General features: G+C 40.7%; 1 protein-coding gene across 1 annotated transcript; it reads left to right on the forward strand.

Moving 5' to 3' along the window:
* The first annotated feature begins 14,643 nt into the window (after positions 1-14,643).
* Positions 14,644-20,482, forward strand: LOC139328870 (cytochrome c oxidase subunit NDUFA4-like). The gene is made up of 4 exons (XM_070958937.1): positions 14,644-14,721; positions 17,440-17,525; positions 19,180-19,243; positions 20,253-20,482. The coding sequence occupies exons 1-4, from the start codon at positions 14,680-14,682 to the stop codon at positions 20,307-20,309; spliced, it is 249 nt and encodes an 82-aa protein (XP_070815038.1). The 5' UTR covers positions 14,644-14,679; the 3' UTR covers positions 20,310-20,482.

Consider the following 20,482-nt stretch of genomic DNA (forward strand, 5'->3'; position numbering starts at 1 on the left):
GTGTGTGGAAATAAAGCTTGCACACAGACACTCACACAAGAATAAGAAGAGAGGGCAGACCAGCTCCTTGGTTACACTCGCCGTCACCTTTTGCTTGGCCCAGAACTGAGCCTTGATACGAGTGCACCACTTCATCTGGTCGGCCTCAAGTTTGATGAGGGGCCCCTCCCCCAGCACAAGGGGTTCAAGGGGGTTCAAATCCCGTGCCTTACCTCCCGACTTGTGCCTGCTGCACCTTTTTATTAAAAGTCAGATACACCATCAGCATCACCACTGTCACAGAAGCATACACAGTGAATCCATTATGGCTGTATATTCAGACCCAGCCTGCATTTCTGATACAAAAGTTGGAAGGCGCGCGTGTGTGTATAGTAGTCGCAAAGTGCTGATGCATGCAGTGATATATAAACACGACAGCACATACCTCTTCACACACACACACACACACACACACACACACACACACACACACACACACACACACACACACACACACACACACACACACACACACACACACACACACACACACCTTATAGGCACACTCCAACCCACTTCCTGACAAGCTGCCTTTTTTCCCTTGCACCTTCTTTTATCTAATTTCTTCATTATTATTTTTTTTCTCGCCATTTCCTCTCCATCATTTTCTGCACCTGCTCATTATCTCTCCTTATTACCTTTCCTTCACCGTCTCCCCATCTCCTGACCCGCTCAGTAAACTTGTTAGCCCTCCAGAGTGTCAGTGTCTAGACGGAGAGGCACCTATTCCGTCAGCCTCGCAGGTTCAAAGACATCCTGTGAATTTCTTTACAGGAAGGGCTGGCATAAAGTTTTAAGATGCATGCAATAATACACACTGCATAAACAAACACACACTTATTCTCTCTCTTTCTCTCGCCTGCTCGCAACCTCCACCTTTTTTTTTTTTGGCTTTCACCCTCTTTTCCTCATATTTTTCCGGCCACTCCTCCCTCTCCCCCACCTCACTGTCTCACCCGAACATTTCCTCTTTTCCTCCCTCTCCCCATCTCTCCTCTCCTGTCTCCGAGTTAAGTTTAGCAGATGCACCTGATGGCAGCATCATCCTGGAGCACCTGTCAGCTGTCTGCCTTCATCACGGCTCCTCCGCTGCCACAGGGGCCACGGGGAAGTAAACCTGGAGACAGTCGCTACTATCAACAGCTGCATCTTATTATTTTAAACACCGGTGCCAGTCAATTTCCACCAGAGAGGCGTGCATTTATTTTTTTTATTTTGTTCATGTCGCCTCCTCCTCATTGCTCCTCCGGATTCAGAAGCTCAGCTGTTAAATGTGAGCAATTATAATCGAGCAGAGAGGGAGGTGAGGTTGGAGACAGAGGCAGAGAGTTTATCCAGCCAGTGACTGAAAAGAAGGGGAAGAGGAGGCAGCAGCCATAACTTGTCAAAGTGTTTCTGGCAGTTGTGGATTATGTTTTTGACTGTCTGTTTCTGTGACTTAGCTGAATGCCTGTCACCTGTCTAACAGGTCATTCAGCTTGCCCGTGTTAATGCAATACTTCCGAATACTAGATGCAGTATACCGCCACACATAATGATTTTGAGACTTTGCCTTCAGTGGATTCGCAGTAATGTTTTTAGAACATACTCAGAAACACTGGGCATGAAAATATTGATTTGGCTGAAGGGCTAATGGGATTTGTTTCCACAAAACATTTCCTTGTGAAGATTTACTCACAATAAACATAAAACATTTTCAGCAGTAGATGCACGACTGAGAGCAAAATGAAATATATCCAAGTAATGTAGAAAAAAGCAAAAACACTTAAAGTTTCCAAAAGACAGACATTATAGCACACTATGTTGTAGCTGTATGCAGCTACAAGGACGTTTTAAAGTGTTTTTTAATGTACTGTCTTTGTCAGCAATATAACTTTTATAAATACACATTCCACATTATTACAACTATATTTCACTGTATTGTCGTTCATTGTCTGTTTATACACAGGACGGCACTTATGGGTGCACACAGGACGAGTATATCTGGTGATTTCATGGTCACACTTCCATCCAGAACTGGCAGAATGCAATTGCGATGTCCTGACATCCCATATAATAGGCAGTCCAGGTGTTAGTTATCATATATTGGATTAGTTTATAGTATATAAATGGTTCTCAGTTTTCAGAGATGTTCTGCAGGGCAGTTACCTTCTGATTTATCTTTTCTATCTCCTTCCTACATACTGTGCATATAGAGTGCACAACATTGGCATTTAGCGAGGTATATGCAAAGTCAAGAAATTATTTTTACCAAAACGTTAAACTAAAATCTCTTGTTAACAACGAGGATGCATTTGAAGAGGAAGCATGAATTATATTGTATTTTTGGTGCAAAGTGTTGAGCTTTAACATCTCATTCCCTCTTAAATCATCTCTGGAGAGCGTGTGTACAAAACCATAAAAAACAGTGACTCTAGTTAATGAGAACCCACGTTTCTTTGTCAGTAATAGGTTTCATTTACAGTATGTTGTTCTGGGATGTTTCAGTGCCATGTTGCCATACTACAGACTTTAAAAAGGAAATTCTCTGTTTTTACAAGCTGGTGCAAAAGGGTGCAAAGGTCAGACAACATCAGACATTTTCAATTATCAGATTCTCTTAATTATCTAAACGCCTTATATGGACGTCAGAACAAAATTATCCATTTCTGCTTTGTTTGTACATGTGTGCTGCAATACAAGACTGTGCCTGCACACAACTACAGCAACTATGTTAGGTCAAATTTTGAATTGGAAAGTGGCTCTGCAAGATCTAATGGAAGAGCACCCAACTGCAATACACTCACTATAGATCTGAGCAATGAAATTGAAATAAAATGTTATCTTAACAGAGAGAAATGACGGCAAAAATACAAAAATATTGATACCCAAGTTGCTGAAAAACTGTTTTAATTCCTATCTTCAATTAGTCTTTTATAATATTATCATACATCATACAAAGTACAAAGACAGTATTTAATGTTTAACCTCATCAACTTCACAAATTTTTGTAAATATCTGCTTATTCTGAATTTCAAACAAGTTGGGACAGGAGCAACTAAAGACAGAAAGTTGTGGAATGATCCAAAAACACCAGTTTGAAGATTCCACAGGTAAACAGATTCATTGGTAAATGGACTGTATTTATATAGCGCTGATGACCACACAAGTCTACATTCACCCTTTCACGCATTCATATGATCGCCACCTGCCCATTACAAGCTTTTAACCAATCACACACACTCACACAGCGATGACATAGCATCAAGGGCAATTTGGGGTTCAGTATCTTGCCCAAGGATACTTTGACATGTAGGCCAGGGATCAAACCACCAAACTTCTGATGAGTGGGCGACCGCTCTACCTCCCGTGCCACAGCTGCCCAACAGCTAATAGGTGATAATAGTATCAGAATTGGGTATGAAAGGAGCATCCTCAGGCTCAGTCATTCAAAAGAGAGGATGGAGTGAGGTTCACCACTTTGTGAGCACATGATTGTATGAAGGATATTACTACATGGACTCAGGGACACTTCGTCAAACTGTAAACACAGTACTTATTTTTTATAGTATTTGCAAATTATATTCTGTTTTACAGTTTCCCAACATTTTTGTAATCAGGGCTGTATTATCTCCCTCTCATCACAATAGTGATGAAGTCAAGTGGCTGCTGCATCACGTAGGTTTCTAGCTTTGACAAAGATGGAAAGTGAACATGTGATCTTCAGATTTCAAGACAAAAATTTTCACAATTGCCTCGAATAGCTTGGATACTATCATAATGAGACATGATATACCAATAACCCAATGACTTGCAGCAAAACAAGCTGTAATACCAAATCAACATTTATGGAAACTCTGACACAATATTTCAAAATCACAGGGCCAAGATGCTCAGTCATAATCGGGATTATTTGCTCTCTGGGTGAGGAGTGAACCAAAACTACCAGCAAGTGCAGAAACAGTGCCGTAAACCACTACAGAGATGCCATTACCGATCGAAGTCTGTTTGCGTGCACACACTTCATAATGAATGCATCTCATAAATTCTCCCTAAACGATTCCTCCTTAAATGATTCCCACAGCTCAGACTGTCTGCTCAGTGGAGGGCGCTCATGGATCAAACCATTAACAGGAAACCACGCCGGGCTGACGAGCGGAGGGCAACAAGCTCAGGCCCCAGATCATCACTCCACCCCAACCCACCACCCTCTACAAACCTAATGGAAAGCAAACAGACAGACAATTTCTTTCAATTAGCCCAAACTGGCCGACCCAATAAATTTTAGTTTGTTCCTCAAGACGTAAGGGCCCTGTTGCATGTCCTGGTGAAAATGAAGACTAATGGGGTATTGTGGAGCTGCTGAGTGCTTGATTTTGTGCCACTATACCACTCGCCCGACTCTTTCCTTTTTTCCCCCCCGGCTTTCCCTCCTTCCTTGAGCTAACTGGAATCAGTGCTGACCAGGCACAACAGAAATGTTTAATACATTTATTCAGGACTTGGATTCATTTTCTGTTTTAAGCATTATTCCTCAGTAGTTAGGCGGAGCTATTCATCACAGCTTGACAACAGCCGTGAACGTAACCATTGTTCACCCTCGGTGTCAGCTGAAGTGATGGCCTGCAGAGAAAGACTCAGCCCCTCAGCTGCCTCCTGAATTACTTCAAGTTTTTCTTTTTCTTTTTTTTTTTTTTTTTACATATACAGCATGTTTTATGAGATTTTAGAACTACAATTAAAACTGAATTTTTGTTGGGGATGTTCAAAATGGGCCATTGAGTAGTTCAACATCTTTAAGACTACTATTTTTCTGTGTCAGTGCCAAAGGGCTGTTGACTTAACCAGTGGTGGAAAAAGTATTCAGATCTTTTGCTGAAGTAAAAGTAGCAACACCACACTGTAAAATACAAGTCCAGGACTTGTTTTTAACAGAATGTGATAATTTGCTAATCCTTTTTCCACATACACTCAATTGAAAACAGTACAAAGACAATACATTTAATGTTTTACCTCATCAACTTCATCGATTTTTGTAAATATATGCTTATTCTGAATTTGATGCAGCAACAACATGTTTCAAACAAGGAATGCTCCAAAAATACATGACTGGGTATGAAAGGAGCATCCTCAAAAGGCTCAATTGCTCATAAGCAAGGAACTATGCTGCTTATAAATTAAGGGGACTCAAAAGTAAGTCTCATTCTGTTACATCATCATTAATGCTGCTTTCATGTGCAAGAAGCATTTTACAGTTGCAGCCAGCAGGTGGACGTGGTGCTAATTTTTCTTACTTTTCCTACTCCTACTACCGTTTGATATTTTACAGATTTTTAGAGATGTTTTAAGAATATTTTTGAATGTAAAACCATAATGTGAACAATAAGAAATGAATGTGGCTGTCAAATAGATGTAAAGGAGCAAAAATGACAATATCTCCCTCGAAAATATAGTTAAAGTAAAAATTAGCATGAAATTTGAAAACTCAAGTAAAGTACAAGTAGAAGTACTTCGAATACCAGCTAATACTTGTTTACTTTCCACCGGCAGACTTAATGGAGCAGTTTTAATTAAAGTTAGATGAGATAACCATTAAAAAATACTGGTGGACGCCACTTTTCCTTTTGAAAAAAACTGACATAATAGCAATGCCAATAACAACAATAAAGATGAATAATCTGAGGTATGTTTGCCATCAAACGCTGACGTATGGTAGATCCTCAGGCCACTGCTGGTTGATGAGGAAAGAAACAAAGTTGCTTTGTCACAGAGAGAAATATTAACTACAAGTGAACAGGGGGCAAGGAGACATTGATTTTACAATTCAGGACTCACTCAAAGAGAATTATGGATGGCAATACTACTGTGATTTGCCTGTGCTGCTCATTAAGCTTAACATCCACAGTGTATGTCTCCCCCCCGGCAATGTAGGAATAAGATTTACAGGAGCAGGTTAAATACAGTTCAATACTTGAAAGAGGTGAAGTCACATGATGGCTAATAAAGGTGGGTGAGCTGCAAGACGTAGACAGAGACAATGTGGGGTCACAAGGAAAAGGGATGAGAGGGAAATGGAGGGGAAGAGGAAGTGGAGCAGAGAAGGAGGAAAAAGGAAAAGAGGATGCACACAACTAGTAAGACAGCGGGGCAGAGAGGAAGAAAAACGCCATTATTATAGCCTGAACAGATAAACTATGCATCAAAGTGTAGCGTTTATTGAAAAACCATTTTTATGTGAGCTTTGAGGGCATGAAAATGAGAGCCCTATGTTCAAACACATCAATACAACGCTGCAGCAGCCAATGTATTTTTTTTCCCTTCTTCTTCTTTTCCCCAAGATTCCCAATCAGATCTTGTGGCTCCCTGCAGGCTTTTATGCCAGCCACAAATGGTGCGACCGCCAGACTGACAAACACGCAATCACTCAGAGTGGAGAAGGGGATGAAAAAAAAGCCCTCTTTTACTCAGCCTCATATCACAAAGGCCCTTTTAATAAGCCCATGAAAAAGAGCAAGTAATCCTTTGTAATGATTTCATTAAATGTCCTCATCACACCTGGAGATAATTCCATTATGATTGTGGCAATAAAATGAGGTTTTCATCAAGACACGCAGACAGAAGGAGGAAAAGCTATTATTCCTCTCATATTCAGAAATGACGTTGCCTCTAATATTATGATATTAGGCTATTTGGCAGAATTTATGACACTCAAGTCAATCCATAATGCTTGTGGAGAGTTTCCCCATTGACAATACCAGACACACAACGTGCTGCATGCAGCACCCATGGAGGGATAATAATTTGTGGTGTTAGAAATCACAATAAAGAAACTGCTGTATTTTTGCTGGTGCCTTATAAGTGAGTGAATATTTTGAAATTAGGATGCTGGGTAGGGAGAAAGGAAAACTGTCTGATCAGTTCATTTAGTTTCTTCTCAACCCCCCACCACCTTTTACACATTTTTTTGTCTCAATACATCTGAAGAGGCGTTAAACAAATTCAGCACCTCTAAAACCAAATTGTGTAAAACTCTTTACTTAGAAAGTGTGAATTTACCTTTCTTCACTCTTTCCTCACTCCGAATAATTACAAAGGATAAATTTTCACCAATTAATGTACCATTCCATCCATCCGGAAATCAAAGTGTTGTATTTAGCTATAAGTGACAGTTTATGTAAAGCACTTTGTAAACTGTTACAGCTGCATACACTTTCTATTAAGGAAGTACTTAAGTGGTGTGCTTCAGTACATAAGTGGGGCAAATGTATCTGGTTACTTTCACCTCTGAGAGAAGTTTACTAAAATGTAAAAATTAGTGTAAAGTGTCTGCAATATTAACTCCAAACTAAATGTTCTTTTATATTCAAAATGTAGCCTACTCAGCAAGTACTTCAGTACATTTATTTACTGTAAACTTGTGTTGCTACATTAAACTGCAGTTAATGGTTTAATGCTTCACGTTCATCTGAAAAGAAACTTTCTGTCCTGCTATGTGTTTAGCTCTGTTAGCTCCATTTGCCGTTAGTTCTATTAGCTCCATTAGCTGTTAGCTCTGTCCGCTATGTTAACTCCATTAGCTCTATTAGAGGTTAGATCCATTAGCTCTATTAGCTGTTAGCTCTTATAGGTCCATTAGCTCTGTTAGCTGGTAGCTCCATTCTCTCCATTAGCACAGAAACTCTATTAGGTCCATAAGCTGTTAGCGCCGTTAGCTAAACATATTGCAGGGCTCTGCTGCCCACCAGCTGCTAACAGCTAACTAGCTCTCCTCCTGCCGATTTCAGCACAGATTTTTTTGTTCACAGTGCAACATTATCAAGGAAAACATCATGTTCACCCCCATCATCGATAGTGAATCAGCATCGTTTGAGTTTAACGTGTCAGAAACACAGGATGCACGCCTAGCAACATCACTGTGAACTAAAAGAGAATCGACCAATGAAACCAGCGACCAAAAAAAAAAAAAAAAAAAAGAACACAATTTTATGTGAGTAACTACAGTAACAGGTGAGAAGATGCACTACATTGAAGACGGTGCTTGGTTCAGTTTGTCATTTGCTGAGTGATAGTTATACTACATACATACAAAAATTCCTGTCATGTCAGAAGCGTTCACATTCATCTGCAACTTCCTGTTTGTGCAATCTCACAGTAAGAAATGGAAAGGATTTTTTATTTTCTTCAGGAAAGCAGCTGTCAATGAGAGCACACACAAGACCTATTGGAACTGCTAAAGAAATGGATGTTGGCAGCTATACATAGTTCTAGAGTCAGACCAATTATGCAAAGGTGGCATACAGTGGGTTAAGTAATGTTTTTTGTAGCTGTGAGAGAAAAGTTGGTAGGCCAGGGTTAAAAAAAAAAAATGCTTAAAAAAACAAGCCCTGTGGTTGGGCGATAATTCTGTGTGGGTTTGCCACTACAAGAAACTCCTTTCACATCACATTTGATCCATTACTAATATTTAGACACTGATTACTGCAACTTTAAATAACATGGGAGATCGATTTAAAATGACAGAAAGTAAAAGAAAACCACACTAATGCTAATACAAGTTTGACCTTTCTGATGAGACAACATCCAGGTATTCCAGTTATATTTTTGCCTCAGTCTGGATAAACACAAACCTACAAAAAAAAAAAAAAAATCAGGTCGAACCTACAAAACATTATAGAGATAAAGAGAAAAAGAAAGAGAGTGGAGGGAGAGAAAGAGAGTTTCATTACAAAGTGTACCAAAACAGAACTTCAGCACTGCCACAATTCTGTCAGCTGGCAGGGTGGAGGTACAGTATAGGGCTCTCTACAGAACTTATATTATTGTTACAAAAATTCCAGTACGGCACAGAAAATGTGACAAAGGAGAAATGGCGAGGACACTGTGTGCTGTCTGGAGGAATTGGAAGCTGTGTGTTTTTGGCAGTCATGTCACAGCCCTTTTGAAAAATGCATCAAAGCAATTGCAGAACTCGTGGGACTGGGTTTGGGCACACAAAGTCGTGACCATCATCCAAACCTCAGTGGTGCGGATGGAGGGAAGCCGCTGCTTATAGTGGAGGGTTTGAAATGCGCTACTGTGCCACTTAATAATAAAAACAAGCTCCCTGCCAGACCATGGTAACACAGATTCCTGTAATTTTTGTGGATGTGCCTGCTCAGATGTAAAAAGTGTGTATATGTGTGTGTGCGACTGTGTACAGAAACGATTTGTCTGTGGTGGTGACTGGTATTTTTTGTGCCTCTTGAAAAACTTGGAAACAGATTGTGTTGTTTTTCATGCTTACATTCACACATGGCTATTAGCTGAAATGCCTTCTGCTTTAAGAACAACTCTCTCTTCCACCTTCTGCTCAGAGAAACCGCAAATAATGATGGCCACAGTCTAACTATGACTTTCTTACATGTGCGCTGATGGATAGGAACTGAAATGAGATCACTCGCAGATGGATAATTCCCCACAGATGTCGTACTCTCCACTCATCTTCTGCTTTGTAATTCTTGGCCAAGACTTCTCTAAAAAGGAAAATAAGTTCTTCTCTCTGTGTGGTTAAAGCAGCAAAGCTCAGGCTATTGCTACTACAGCTACTATTATTACTTCTGCTCTGGTTCTGGTAAGTAGGCCTACACATGCAGTATGATGATTTCTATGAAGGTCATCATTGTATTGACTGACACTGGATTATGGTAGAAACTGATATGGATATCATTTTTTATCCGTTATTGATTTCTTTAGTCTTTCAACAACCAGTACTTCATAAACAGTGGGGAGGGGGGTTCAATCCTCAATCCTCTTCCGTGTCTGGTGAAATGTTGAACACGTCAATACATTCCATAAAAATGGTTCCAGGTTTCTTGGAATGTTTTTAGCGAGTCCATGAGAGAGAATCTCAGTTTCTCAAGTTTAACATTTTAACATTTTGAACGTCCAGAGTGTGAGTGAGTGTGTTTCCTTTTCAGGAGAATCAAACGTCTGGCCAGCAAAGTCCTGAAGGTTGGGCTCACCAGGTAGCAACAGAGAAGCAGATATCACATGGAGCACCGGAGATGACCAACAAAGCATTAGGGGCAATGAACACATCATAAACCAGCTTATAGTTTCAAATATGTTCAGGCTGAAGTTTCAAGTTCAACAGGTGTGTCCTGTAATCTACACGATGCAATGACAAAGCAATCATTGGGAAGTTTTGTTATGCTTTGAGAGGTCTGAATGAAACATGTTTGTCAATGAGGACAGCAGTGTCTCTGTTTTTCATTAAATATGGAATGAAACTGATCCTGATATTAATATTTGATCCCATAGTAAATCAGAGCAGCAACAAACAATGTTTTCTTACAGCTCTCATTTTAAATTTTAGAATTTTAAATTAAGATCCTTTGAATTTGGTAATGCAAACTGAGATGTACCCAATGTGACATGTTACAGCTGGAAAAAACACAGATAAAAAATGTCAGTGGCATTTAAATAATAGTATCAAACACATCCTTCAGCAAAGTATTTCTGCACTGTAAGTTTTTTATTATTTAACAGCTGACATATAAGTTGAGACCAATGTATCTGTGACAAGCTAAAATAAGCTGATGTATTGGTTGGGCTCTAATTATAATGAACTAGTTCTTGCAGGACAGGTTGTCATGTCAAGCTCCCATCACATCCAACTGCACTTTTCTGGTGGTCTATTTAAAGGCCCTCTCTCTGTACACTGACTGCAGCCCTCCACAAGATTCTGCTCTGTTTATATAAACCCTCTTTATTTCTAAGGTAAGTTTACACATCATATTCTTGCTCCACATGGTAATTGAAACTAGTTTGTATCCAATGCAAGTAGCCACAGATGTTAAGATTAGTATGTAGCTCTGTGGAAGGATACAGACTTCATAATAAAGCTGAATAAATGATGAAAAGCAAGATCAAACCTCCAACGTTAACCCTTCAAACCTCTCTTATCCTGTTTTTATTCTGCTTTGTTTTATCTAAACATACAGGAGACTAACAAGTGCAAGATCTTCACAGCTAATGTTTATAAGCCTAATTGCAGCTTTGGAACATGTAGCGCCTTATCGGTGAGATAAAAAAACATCTTATGGTTCATCACTTGTACCTGTAGTGAGAGAACAAGGGTTAGGTTAGAGATACTCCTTTGGGGCCCACATAAGAAGGTTATACTACACTTAAATATACAGAATATTCAGTACATTTACACTTTTCATGAGGTTAGTGTTGGTAAAAAAAAAAAAAAAAACACTGATTAAAAAAAGAAGTTTTTTTGTTTTTCTTTACAAGAAATAGAAAATAAAGCTTTGAGATAAGAAGTTACAACTTGTATTACCCTTTGTATTTTGTGTATTCTGTGTGTCATCAGGGTAGGCAGCCTGTCTTATTTCGTTTTTGGGTCTAGAATTAATGACGCTTCTGGTTCTGTGTCCAATATCTGAAGTGGGACTAGAGGTGAACAATAAAGTCAATCTCTGTACGGTCATGATTCATAATCACAAAGAGAGAATTCAGTATCACAGCTATCGATTATTCAGACGCTATCCTAGTGGGGGCATATGTTGGGGTCACCACTTATTTGTACAGGGGGGCAGACTGAGTTTGGATAACGCTGCAGTATTCCCTGGATGTTTCCAAGTCGTGACACTGAGGGGACTCAGCACTCTGAGGAATGAAAGGAAAACTTGTTGAGAATTTATAGGAGTCCTGAGTGTGTGTGTCAGGTCATGTGGTGGATTTCTAGGATACAGCAGGTTGCATGACCTCACTGTAGTGAAGCGTGTATTCATCCAAGTGTGCATGAAAGAGTGTATGTGAGCTGGAAAAGGCTACAATCCTCCATAAAGCTGAGGGGGACTGCGGGTGACAATTGTTGGTGAGCTGATCACTACACACTACCCTTTTACATTTCACAGGTGTCAAACTCTTTCCACAAAGGGCCGAATGGCTGAAGGTTTTCTTTCCAACCAAGCAGCAGCACACCAGACTTTCAGTCTCTCTCTTTCAGACTCTCAGTCTTTAGACAGCTGATTGGTCAGACTGCATGCTCTTGATTGGTTGGAGGAAAAACCTGCAGCCACAAAGCCCTTTGTGGAATGAGTTTGAGATGCCTGCATTGCATAGTTATTAGTTCTGCTGTTAATATATATAAAAAAAGATTTGTGCAGCTTTAATTAAATAAACATATATATAAAATATTGATCATAGCAGCTTTAAGTATGCAACAAACAAAGAAATGTGTAAAGACACATTGTTTTCAAAAGATGTATGCAGTATGTGGTGGAGGTCTGGTCGGGGGCAGGGTCAGGACTGTGGGAACGCTCAGCCTACTGTATCCATTCTTACAGAGAAAATCTCATTAAAGCCACTCTTCCTCTAAGCTACATCACCAGTGGGAAACAGATTTGGATATTGCACTCTGCCTCTTCTTTTAAACACCCGGCCTGCGATCTGTTAGGGGGAACAATGGAGGAGACTGATGAGGGACGGGGAGCATGTATTGACTTTTTCTCTCTCCTCTTTCGTCTTAATGCATCTCATTTCCCCCCCATCCTCTTTTGTTGAACACCTTTCCTTCCCCATCAACTGTCATCAATCTCTCTATCCTTGCTGGGTGAAAAATTGCACCCATTACCTTTGTCATGCGGTATACAGAAATAGCATTCTTTCCTCTGACAAACGTGAGGTAAAACAACTTACGGTGACTCACCAGACTGCAGGATGAAGGCAGTGCAGCATAAATCACTCCTAAATATTGGACAACTTTCATATAGTAAGCAGAAGTTAAAAGTTGCGGAACTGGGCGCACATCCCAAATAATGCAGGCTGTGCAAACCAAGCCTTTACACATGGTGAAAGATTTGTTATCCTCCTTACACTCTGAAATATTTATTCCATAGGCTGCTACTGGAGATAACAGTGCGTTTAGCATTTGGCCAGTTAAATGATGTTTAGACTAAAGTTACTACAGCATTTGTTGCATCTTATAACCTCTTTAATTACTTTAAAGGCATCATTTGTTGTATTCAGTAGATAATCATTCAAGGTCGTGTCTTAAAACGACTTTGTGATGATGTTAAAAGTTAAAATTGTGGTTTATCAAGACTAAGAGTCTACAGCCATGCTATTGGCTCTTTGAGGCTGTAGTGAGGCACAGCAGTGCCCTGACATAAGTGCTAATGTCGGCATACTAAGATGCTCACAATGACAATGCTAACATGTCGATGCTAAACAGGTATGTTTTCTATGTTCACCACAGTGAGCATTCTAATATTTGCTAAATGACACCAAACACACAGTACAAGTGAGGCTGTTGGGAATGTCAATTTGCCGGTATTTGATCATGAAACTGGACAAAAAACTGAAGTCTGACCTTATGATGGTGCTAGATGAAAATTCAGGGGCCCATCAAACAGATTTCAATTCAACCTGTGGGGACCATGAAGGTTTGAAACAAAATTCATGCCAGTCCTTCCAATTGCTGTCAAGACATTTAATTCAAAACACAATTTCACAGTCATTAGGGTACAAAAGTTTCCCTCCAATCCATCTGGTAGATGTTGAAAGACTTTGCTGGATAAGTGAAAAATTTGACCGGCTGGTGGTGCTAAATGAAAAGTCAAACACCAAAGTTATCATGATTTATCCTCTGGAGAATTTCATGGAACCCGTCCAATAGTTGATCAGATCTTTCAGTCTGGATCAAAGTGGTGGACAGATCGTTTTAGAGACTGACAATGCCATCCCTTGAGCCACGACACGAGTGTGGTTAAAAATGCAACCACTTTGCCTCATCCACTTAAGCATGATAAATGGTGAGAACACAATAGCAACCTTAAGTAAGGAATAGTAATGACCTGTGCATTTTGCACAGCATAGCATTTGGTGTTAATTACATTAGGTTGCAAAGTGCTGTTAAGGAACCTGAAAGGTCTGCAGGCGCTGCATCACTGACTAATCAATTGCCATTATCCTGCCTGGTACAAAGGTCTCGACCCAAGGGACATGTTGGACGCCGCTATTACTTCTCTCCTCTTTACACTGAACGAGACGCTGTGCAAAAGCAGCTCTGTTTAATGGACGCCAGGGGAGGATTTTAAAGTTTTAGAGTGATGACTGTCCATAAAAACAATAGCTTGTCATTTTAGCAACAACAATATAACACAAAACTATCCAACACAATGGCTGCACTCTGGGTGTGAGGTCTAAACATGAAGCCATTATAGGAGCAGGCTGCACTACTGCAGCACTTCCAGGATGAAATGATTGGAAAATGTCAGTCTGTATCTGTTGTGTCGGTAAAAATCTGAGTTTCAGTACCTGCAGTTTTGTTGTTGTGTAACACAGCACTTTAGGACACAGAGTACCCAATGAGCCTCCATGGAAAAATACAGTGTCCTCAACAGATGTGATTATGAGGATTAGGACTATCTCACCCTCTCTACCCCCCTTCTCCCTCTCCCCTCTGACCCTCTCATTCATCCAGTGGGAGGGAGGGGAGAGGAGGGATTGGCAACAGGTTTCGCTGCACTGGCCAACAAATCGCACTTCAGCTAACAAACATTCATTCACATTAGCTTTAGACATTAGCTGTCAGTTTTGTTTTGTTTTTTTCCCATATAGTTTTAGTTTTAGTTTTTAGTCACATCTTCTATTGGAAGGACAATAAAGATGATTAAGACCATGTTTCAACATGCGAAGAAACATCCAGGGGTAGGTTGCATCATACTCATGTGTCTATTGATCTCTGTGATTATTTCTGACTAACATCATGCTCTTTTTTTGTCATAATCATGTGTACACAAGGCCTAAAAAGCACAGAGTGTAAAGTTTGTTTCTTAAACTTACTGATCTGTGCACCTTAGAGAGAGATGTTATGTATGGTTCTTTCCAACTGAACATATTTAGGTTATGAGTTTTGAATTAACTATGAATATGACAATAATGAAGCTGTAAGCCTTAAAAGCTAGTAAGTGGGCCTTTTAATTTAGATTATTTTCCTACATGCAACATTAAAAACAATTATAATTACTGATTTGATCATTTGTATCATGTAAAACAAGTACTGTGACTGTACATTATTGCTTGGTATCGCAGAGTTCATTTGCTTTATTACTATCATAATAAAATGAGGAAAGTAACAGAAAGACACAGACGCTGCCTGTGCTTGTTTTTTTTTTTCTGTTGCCTCAGAGCTGTGCTGAGGGTGACCCAAATTTGTGGATTGACAGGGCTGTTTTGGCAGTGCACCAGAAAAGTAATAAGGGCAGCAACAGTATCGAACCCCAGCGAGTATAAAACACTTCCTAAATCGGTCAGGCTGAATGGTAAAAGGTGAAACGCTTGTGTGGCAAGATATGAAGATATCAGCACCTGGGAGTGGACAGCTCCCTACACACAGGCCTGTCTTAATTACATAGTGTGTGTGTGTGTGTGTGTGTGTGTGTGTGTGTGTGTGTGTGTGTGTGTGTGTGCGTGTGTGTGTGTGTGTGTGTGCGTGAGTGCGTGTGTGCGTGTGTGCGTGTGTGTGAGATCAAAGCTGACCTGCTTCAGTGCATTTGTGTGTGTGTGGCTATATGTGTTTACGTCAATGATCGAAGCTGAGCGTCTGGTGTCAGTGCACAGCATGTGTTCAATGCGCACTTGTGTGTGTATGTTAGCACTGTCGTGTGTGTGTGTGTGTGTGTGTGTGTGTGTGTGTGTGTGTGTGTGTGTGTGTGTGTGTGTGTGTGTGTGTGTGTATGCAGTGAAAACTTGGTGTGTACTATGAACTTTTTTTCCAAGGTTAACTTGAAAATGAGGAGAAGTTCATAGCTACCTTATTTGGAGAATAATTCAGCAAAGCCATGATGGGTGAGCACAATGTACATGACAGTAGGCTGGTGCTGAAATATAGTAAATAGTCTGTTGAGCATCTGTGAAAATTGAGTATTGCTCTGCAAATTGATTAATGGTTAAAGTAATCAACAAATCAAAAACACTAATTTTTGCATGTGAAAATATGAGGTATTACTACTTTTGTTTGTCTTATAATTGCAAATGCAAGATTTGGGGGTTCTTAGACTGTTGACGAAACAAAATGCGTCAGAAACATCACTGCCATTTTCACTATTTTAAATGATATTAAATTGCTAAATCACTTTCATGGACCGATGATTAACGAAAGTCATTTGAAGATCTCACCTTTGGTTGTTAGAAACTGTGATATTTCACTTTACTCTTAATGATTACATGAGAAAATTATCTGTTGATAAGTCTGCAGTAAAAGAATCTTAACAATATTGATGGTGTGTATTTGCTCAGCTGTTTGCTGTCAAATTTCACTTTGGCACCTGATCACTTGAGTAAAAGGCTGATTCCACGCTCTGAGTCAGAGTTGTTAAATAATCCTGTGCTGAGTGGTTTGATCATGAAGCTGAGGGAGGAAACCTTCTTCATCTCCTACCACAGCTTTAAGGTAGTGAATATCAAAGTTTTATCACCAGACACACTAATCAACAACAAGGCAAGTGGCAACATAATCAGACAGAAGACAGATGTCTAGATACAGCTGAGTAAAGACATCCGTCAGTTCAACCTGATCAAACTGTCATCTCTCTACAGCTTGACTAGATCTGTGTGTGCTGAGAACAGCTGTTCGTCAGTGGTGTGACTCTCTCTCCTGTCTCATCCATACATGATCACATAGCACGGCGGACAGAAAATGTATGGCAGTGTAGTGTTGATGAATGAAGGAAGTGCTGTAAGAGGATTGACGCAGCGAAGCTTTGGGTGTTTGACATATCACATTATCCCTCTGTCCCCCGAATGTGCTTTTCTATTTTAATTCCTGTCATCATCACCACTTTAAACATCAAATCATCATGTGTGTATTAGCTTAGTTACATGCTTGTGTGTGTGAGTACACGCATATGTTTATGCGCTCAGTGTGTGTGCGTGTGTGTGTGTGTGTGTGTGTGTGTGTGTGTGTGTGTGTGTGTGTGTGTGTGTGTGTGTGTGTGTGTGTGTGTGTGTGTGTGTGTGTGTGTGTGTCCGATGCCGTCGCTCAGTCTGACAGGTATAGTGTTGAGGAGGAGAGGCTGGCACACACAGAAATGCAGCAGCTCTCTTTTCCTCCGCGTCCTTGCCCATTCAACCCAGGCTGACAGTGAGCTGCCTCACACATGGCCTGGGCCTCATGCATATGGAGGAGGGCAGGGAGAGGAAAAACAGGAATAACAACTACCTGTGTATGTGTGTACAATGTGTGTGTGTGTGTGTGTGTGTGTGTGTGTGTGTGTGTGTGTGTGTGTGTGTATTTCACACAGGTAGGTGTATGTTCATGGCACATATCACAGCCAAGCGCTTGATAGAATATGTTTGTTTACCTTCATATGCCTCTGTGGTCTAGAACTAATGCATTCCTCCTCTCCTCTTCTCTTCTCTCCTCAGTTAATCCCTCAATTTTTCTTCCTGACTGTGGGCATCACAGGGGCCACCTTCTATCTGATCCGTCTGGCAAGAGGACCTCATGTCACGTAAGTTTGTCATCGTCTGAACCTGCAGCCATTGCAGCAATCTTCCATCGTCCTCTTGCTGCTGTGAGATTTTACAGGATTTTTCTGTTACTGTCAGCTGAATCCAAAGCTTGGATGCATAAAGCTGGGTAGCATTTGAGAATTTTAAATACTGCCAACAGACTTTGGTTCTGACAGCCAGCCCCCCTTTGGATCTGGGTCCAGGTTGGCAATAAACCCAGATTTGCTGAGCTTAGAGGCAAATGAATCTCTTATAGGATCTTTTATCTCTTCTCACTTGTTCTTATTAACAAAGAGCAATGAGCTAAACATTCAGGTAGCAAGATTCTCATTTGTAGCTAGCGCTATCCGTCTCTTTCGACAAATGTCAAATGACAAATGTCACAGACAGCAGATTATCAGATGTACCTTATTAATGTAAATTTCTTTTGTAACTTGCCCAAAGGCCAAACTTTTGTCTGTGCTCTGCAAGCCTGTGCGTGCACTCTGTCAGAGAGGAAAAATTAGTAATTCCCAAACATCAATCTACTATTGCAAGTTAACTTTGTGTTTTGTTGTACAACAAGACCAACAGAGTAATGCAGCTGATTAGTTTCGGGGGGCAGAATTTACTTAAGTAACTTTATTTTGTCTTATGTCAAGATTTTATGTTTTCAGTTACACTGTTCTGAATCTGAACCTCCAGTAATGTGAGAAGTAAAAAGTATGATTTCAATACGTATACAATCAAAATATTATGCTGCTCATCTAGTTTTCTACTGGTTTCAGCGACAGACTGAACATTAATTAAGGTATCACTCCAAACCGCAGTGTTTCTTCCCTGTCAGGGAGCAAAAATGTATCAAATTTCAATTGGATTCAATAAGGGACTTCAAAAAGACATGGGTTCAATCAGTGGGAACTGGTTTCACATTTGACAAAATGCTATCAAACCCAACCCCAATGCCATCCATGTGAGTAAACTGAATTTGACTCCATCATCAAATCAAAGCTTTATTTGACAGCTACATATGTTTTCTTAAAGTTTCCAGCAAACACAGCTGGCTCCATTGAATTGCCACATCACAAAAGCTGCACCAACCACACTGAACTTAGTGACTACACACACAGTAAATGTGCACTGTTCGTGTCCCATGGTGGGCCACACAGAACCACTTGTTCTGAGGGTCACCCATAACGCCTGACCTCATCACCAGCTGGTGATGAGTGGGGTGGTCAGCGCCTTCCTCTCTCGCTCTAAAACACTGTGTAGTGTTTGTGGTAATGGCGAGAGAGGTGCAGACATGCCCGCTCCGCCATCTCTCTCTCTCAGTGTCTTTGTTTGTGCTTTGGCGGCATGACGTGCTGCCGGGTGGGGGGGGGGGGGGGGTGGACAGTCACAGTGGAGCGCTGCGAAATCCAGACTTTGCTTAATGAATGGAGGAGCACTGCCAAGTCACTGGGCTGAGTTCACCTCATCTCATAATCACTTCTATGTATGTATCTCCTTTTGTCTCTGTCCTTCTGTTCATCTTCTTTTTCCTCATCTTTGTTTACATCTCGGTCCTTCTCTCTGCAAGTGCTCTTTACCTCCATCATGTGTGTCTTTCTCATCCTTATGCCCCATCTTTTCCTCTCTTTATTCTGTATGCCCTGAATCTTTCCACATTTGCAGCCTCTGGGACAAGAAGACCAACCCAGAGCCCTGGAACAAGCTTGACCCGACCTACCAGTACAAGGCAAGTACTCCCCTGTCACACACTGAAGGGCCACATGCCTGCTCACACGGAACGTGCCTGCAAGCAAACTGCACACGAATGGCATCGTCTCATTGCCTCACTGAAAATATCATATTCATCATCAATCTAAAAACCTACCAAAATAAATTTGGAGCAACCAATGCACAATAATGTCAGATCAACATGGCTGTTTCTTGGCTTTCTTCACATCTGTTCAAACAAGAGGGAAAACAAAGTGTCGTTCAAAAAACAAATTAAGGCAGATGGAACCAGGAGCTTTTAGGGGTTGGTAATAATTTGCCTTACCTCTTGAACAAGGAACAGACAAACTAATGAAAATATTAACAATGCTGACCCAAAATAGAGCAGAAAAACAACCAACTGACAAGTCCCAGAAGAGGAGATCTGGATGATGTGTTTTTCAGAGAAAAGAGCATTTTCTGAGGGTTTCAAGGCTACGTTGCTTGCCAGTGGAATGAAAGTCGCTGCAGACAAAAGGTCAGGACACGGCATGTTTAATTCTCCATAGCGAGGCAAAGGTCTCGCATCGAAATTCCACTGAAGTCCAAACAATGATCGTAATGAGGAGGGGGAAGTGGGAAAGAGGGGAGAGAGAAGGGGTGGAGGAGAGAGTTTTAATGGCAGACCAATCAAGACAAATACACGGGGAGAAAATAATCGCTGCCAGTGCAAAAATATGAGTTTATCATGGCTGGAGGGCTCAATGTATGCAGGTCACATGTATGCAATCACCCAATATATACTATATCATCCATGACATATGCAAACTCCGCAAGACAGCAATCTAGAAAATGAATTAGCCAGAGAGAATAACGGTGAATAAGTGTGTTTGGTAAGTGCATGCATGTATATGTGTCTGTATCTGTACTCGAGGGTGAAAAAATGTTCACCCCTGACTCTTTGTTTTCCACGCATTCTCCTAAAGACACCACTGATGAATTTAATTTAAGCAAAACAGATTTAAATGTATTCCTCCTGCCTTCCACAGTTTGTGGCCATCAGCACAGACTACAAGAACCTGAAGAAAAATGGCCCTGACTTCTAAAGGTCCTCCAGGCAACTCCAGGGGCACCAAGTTTGGCATGACCTCCTGCTGTCACCTCACTGATGCGAAACGTCTTCCTGAACATTTCCTGAGACTCACCTCATGCTCCATGACGACAGCTCTGAATTAACACTGTAACCCTGTGAACAAAAACGATTAAAGATCACATAAGA

Source organism: Chaetodon trifascialis, chromosome 3, assembly GCF_039877785.1.
Source record: "Chaetodon trifascialis isolate fChaTrf1 chromosome 3, fChaTrf1.hap1, whole genome shotgun sequence".
Classification (NCBI taxonomy): Eukaryota; Metazoa; Chordata; class Actinopteri; order Chaetodontiformes; family Chaetodontidae; genus Chaetodon; species Chaetodon trifascialis.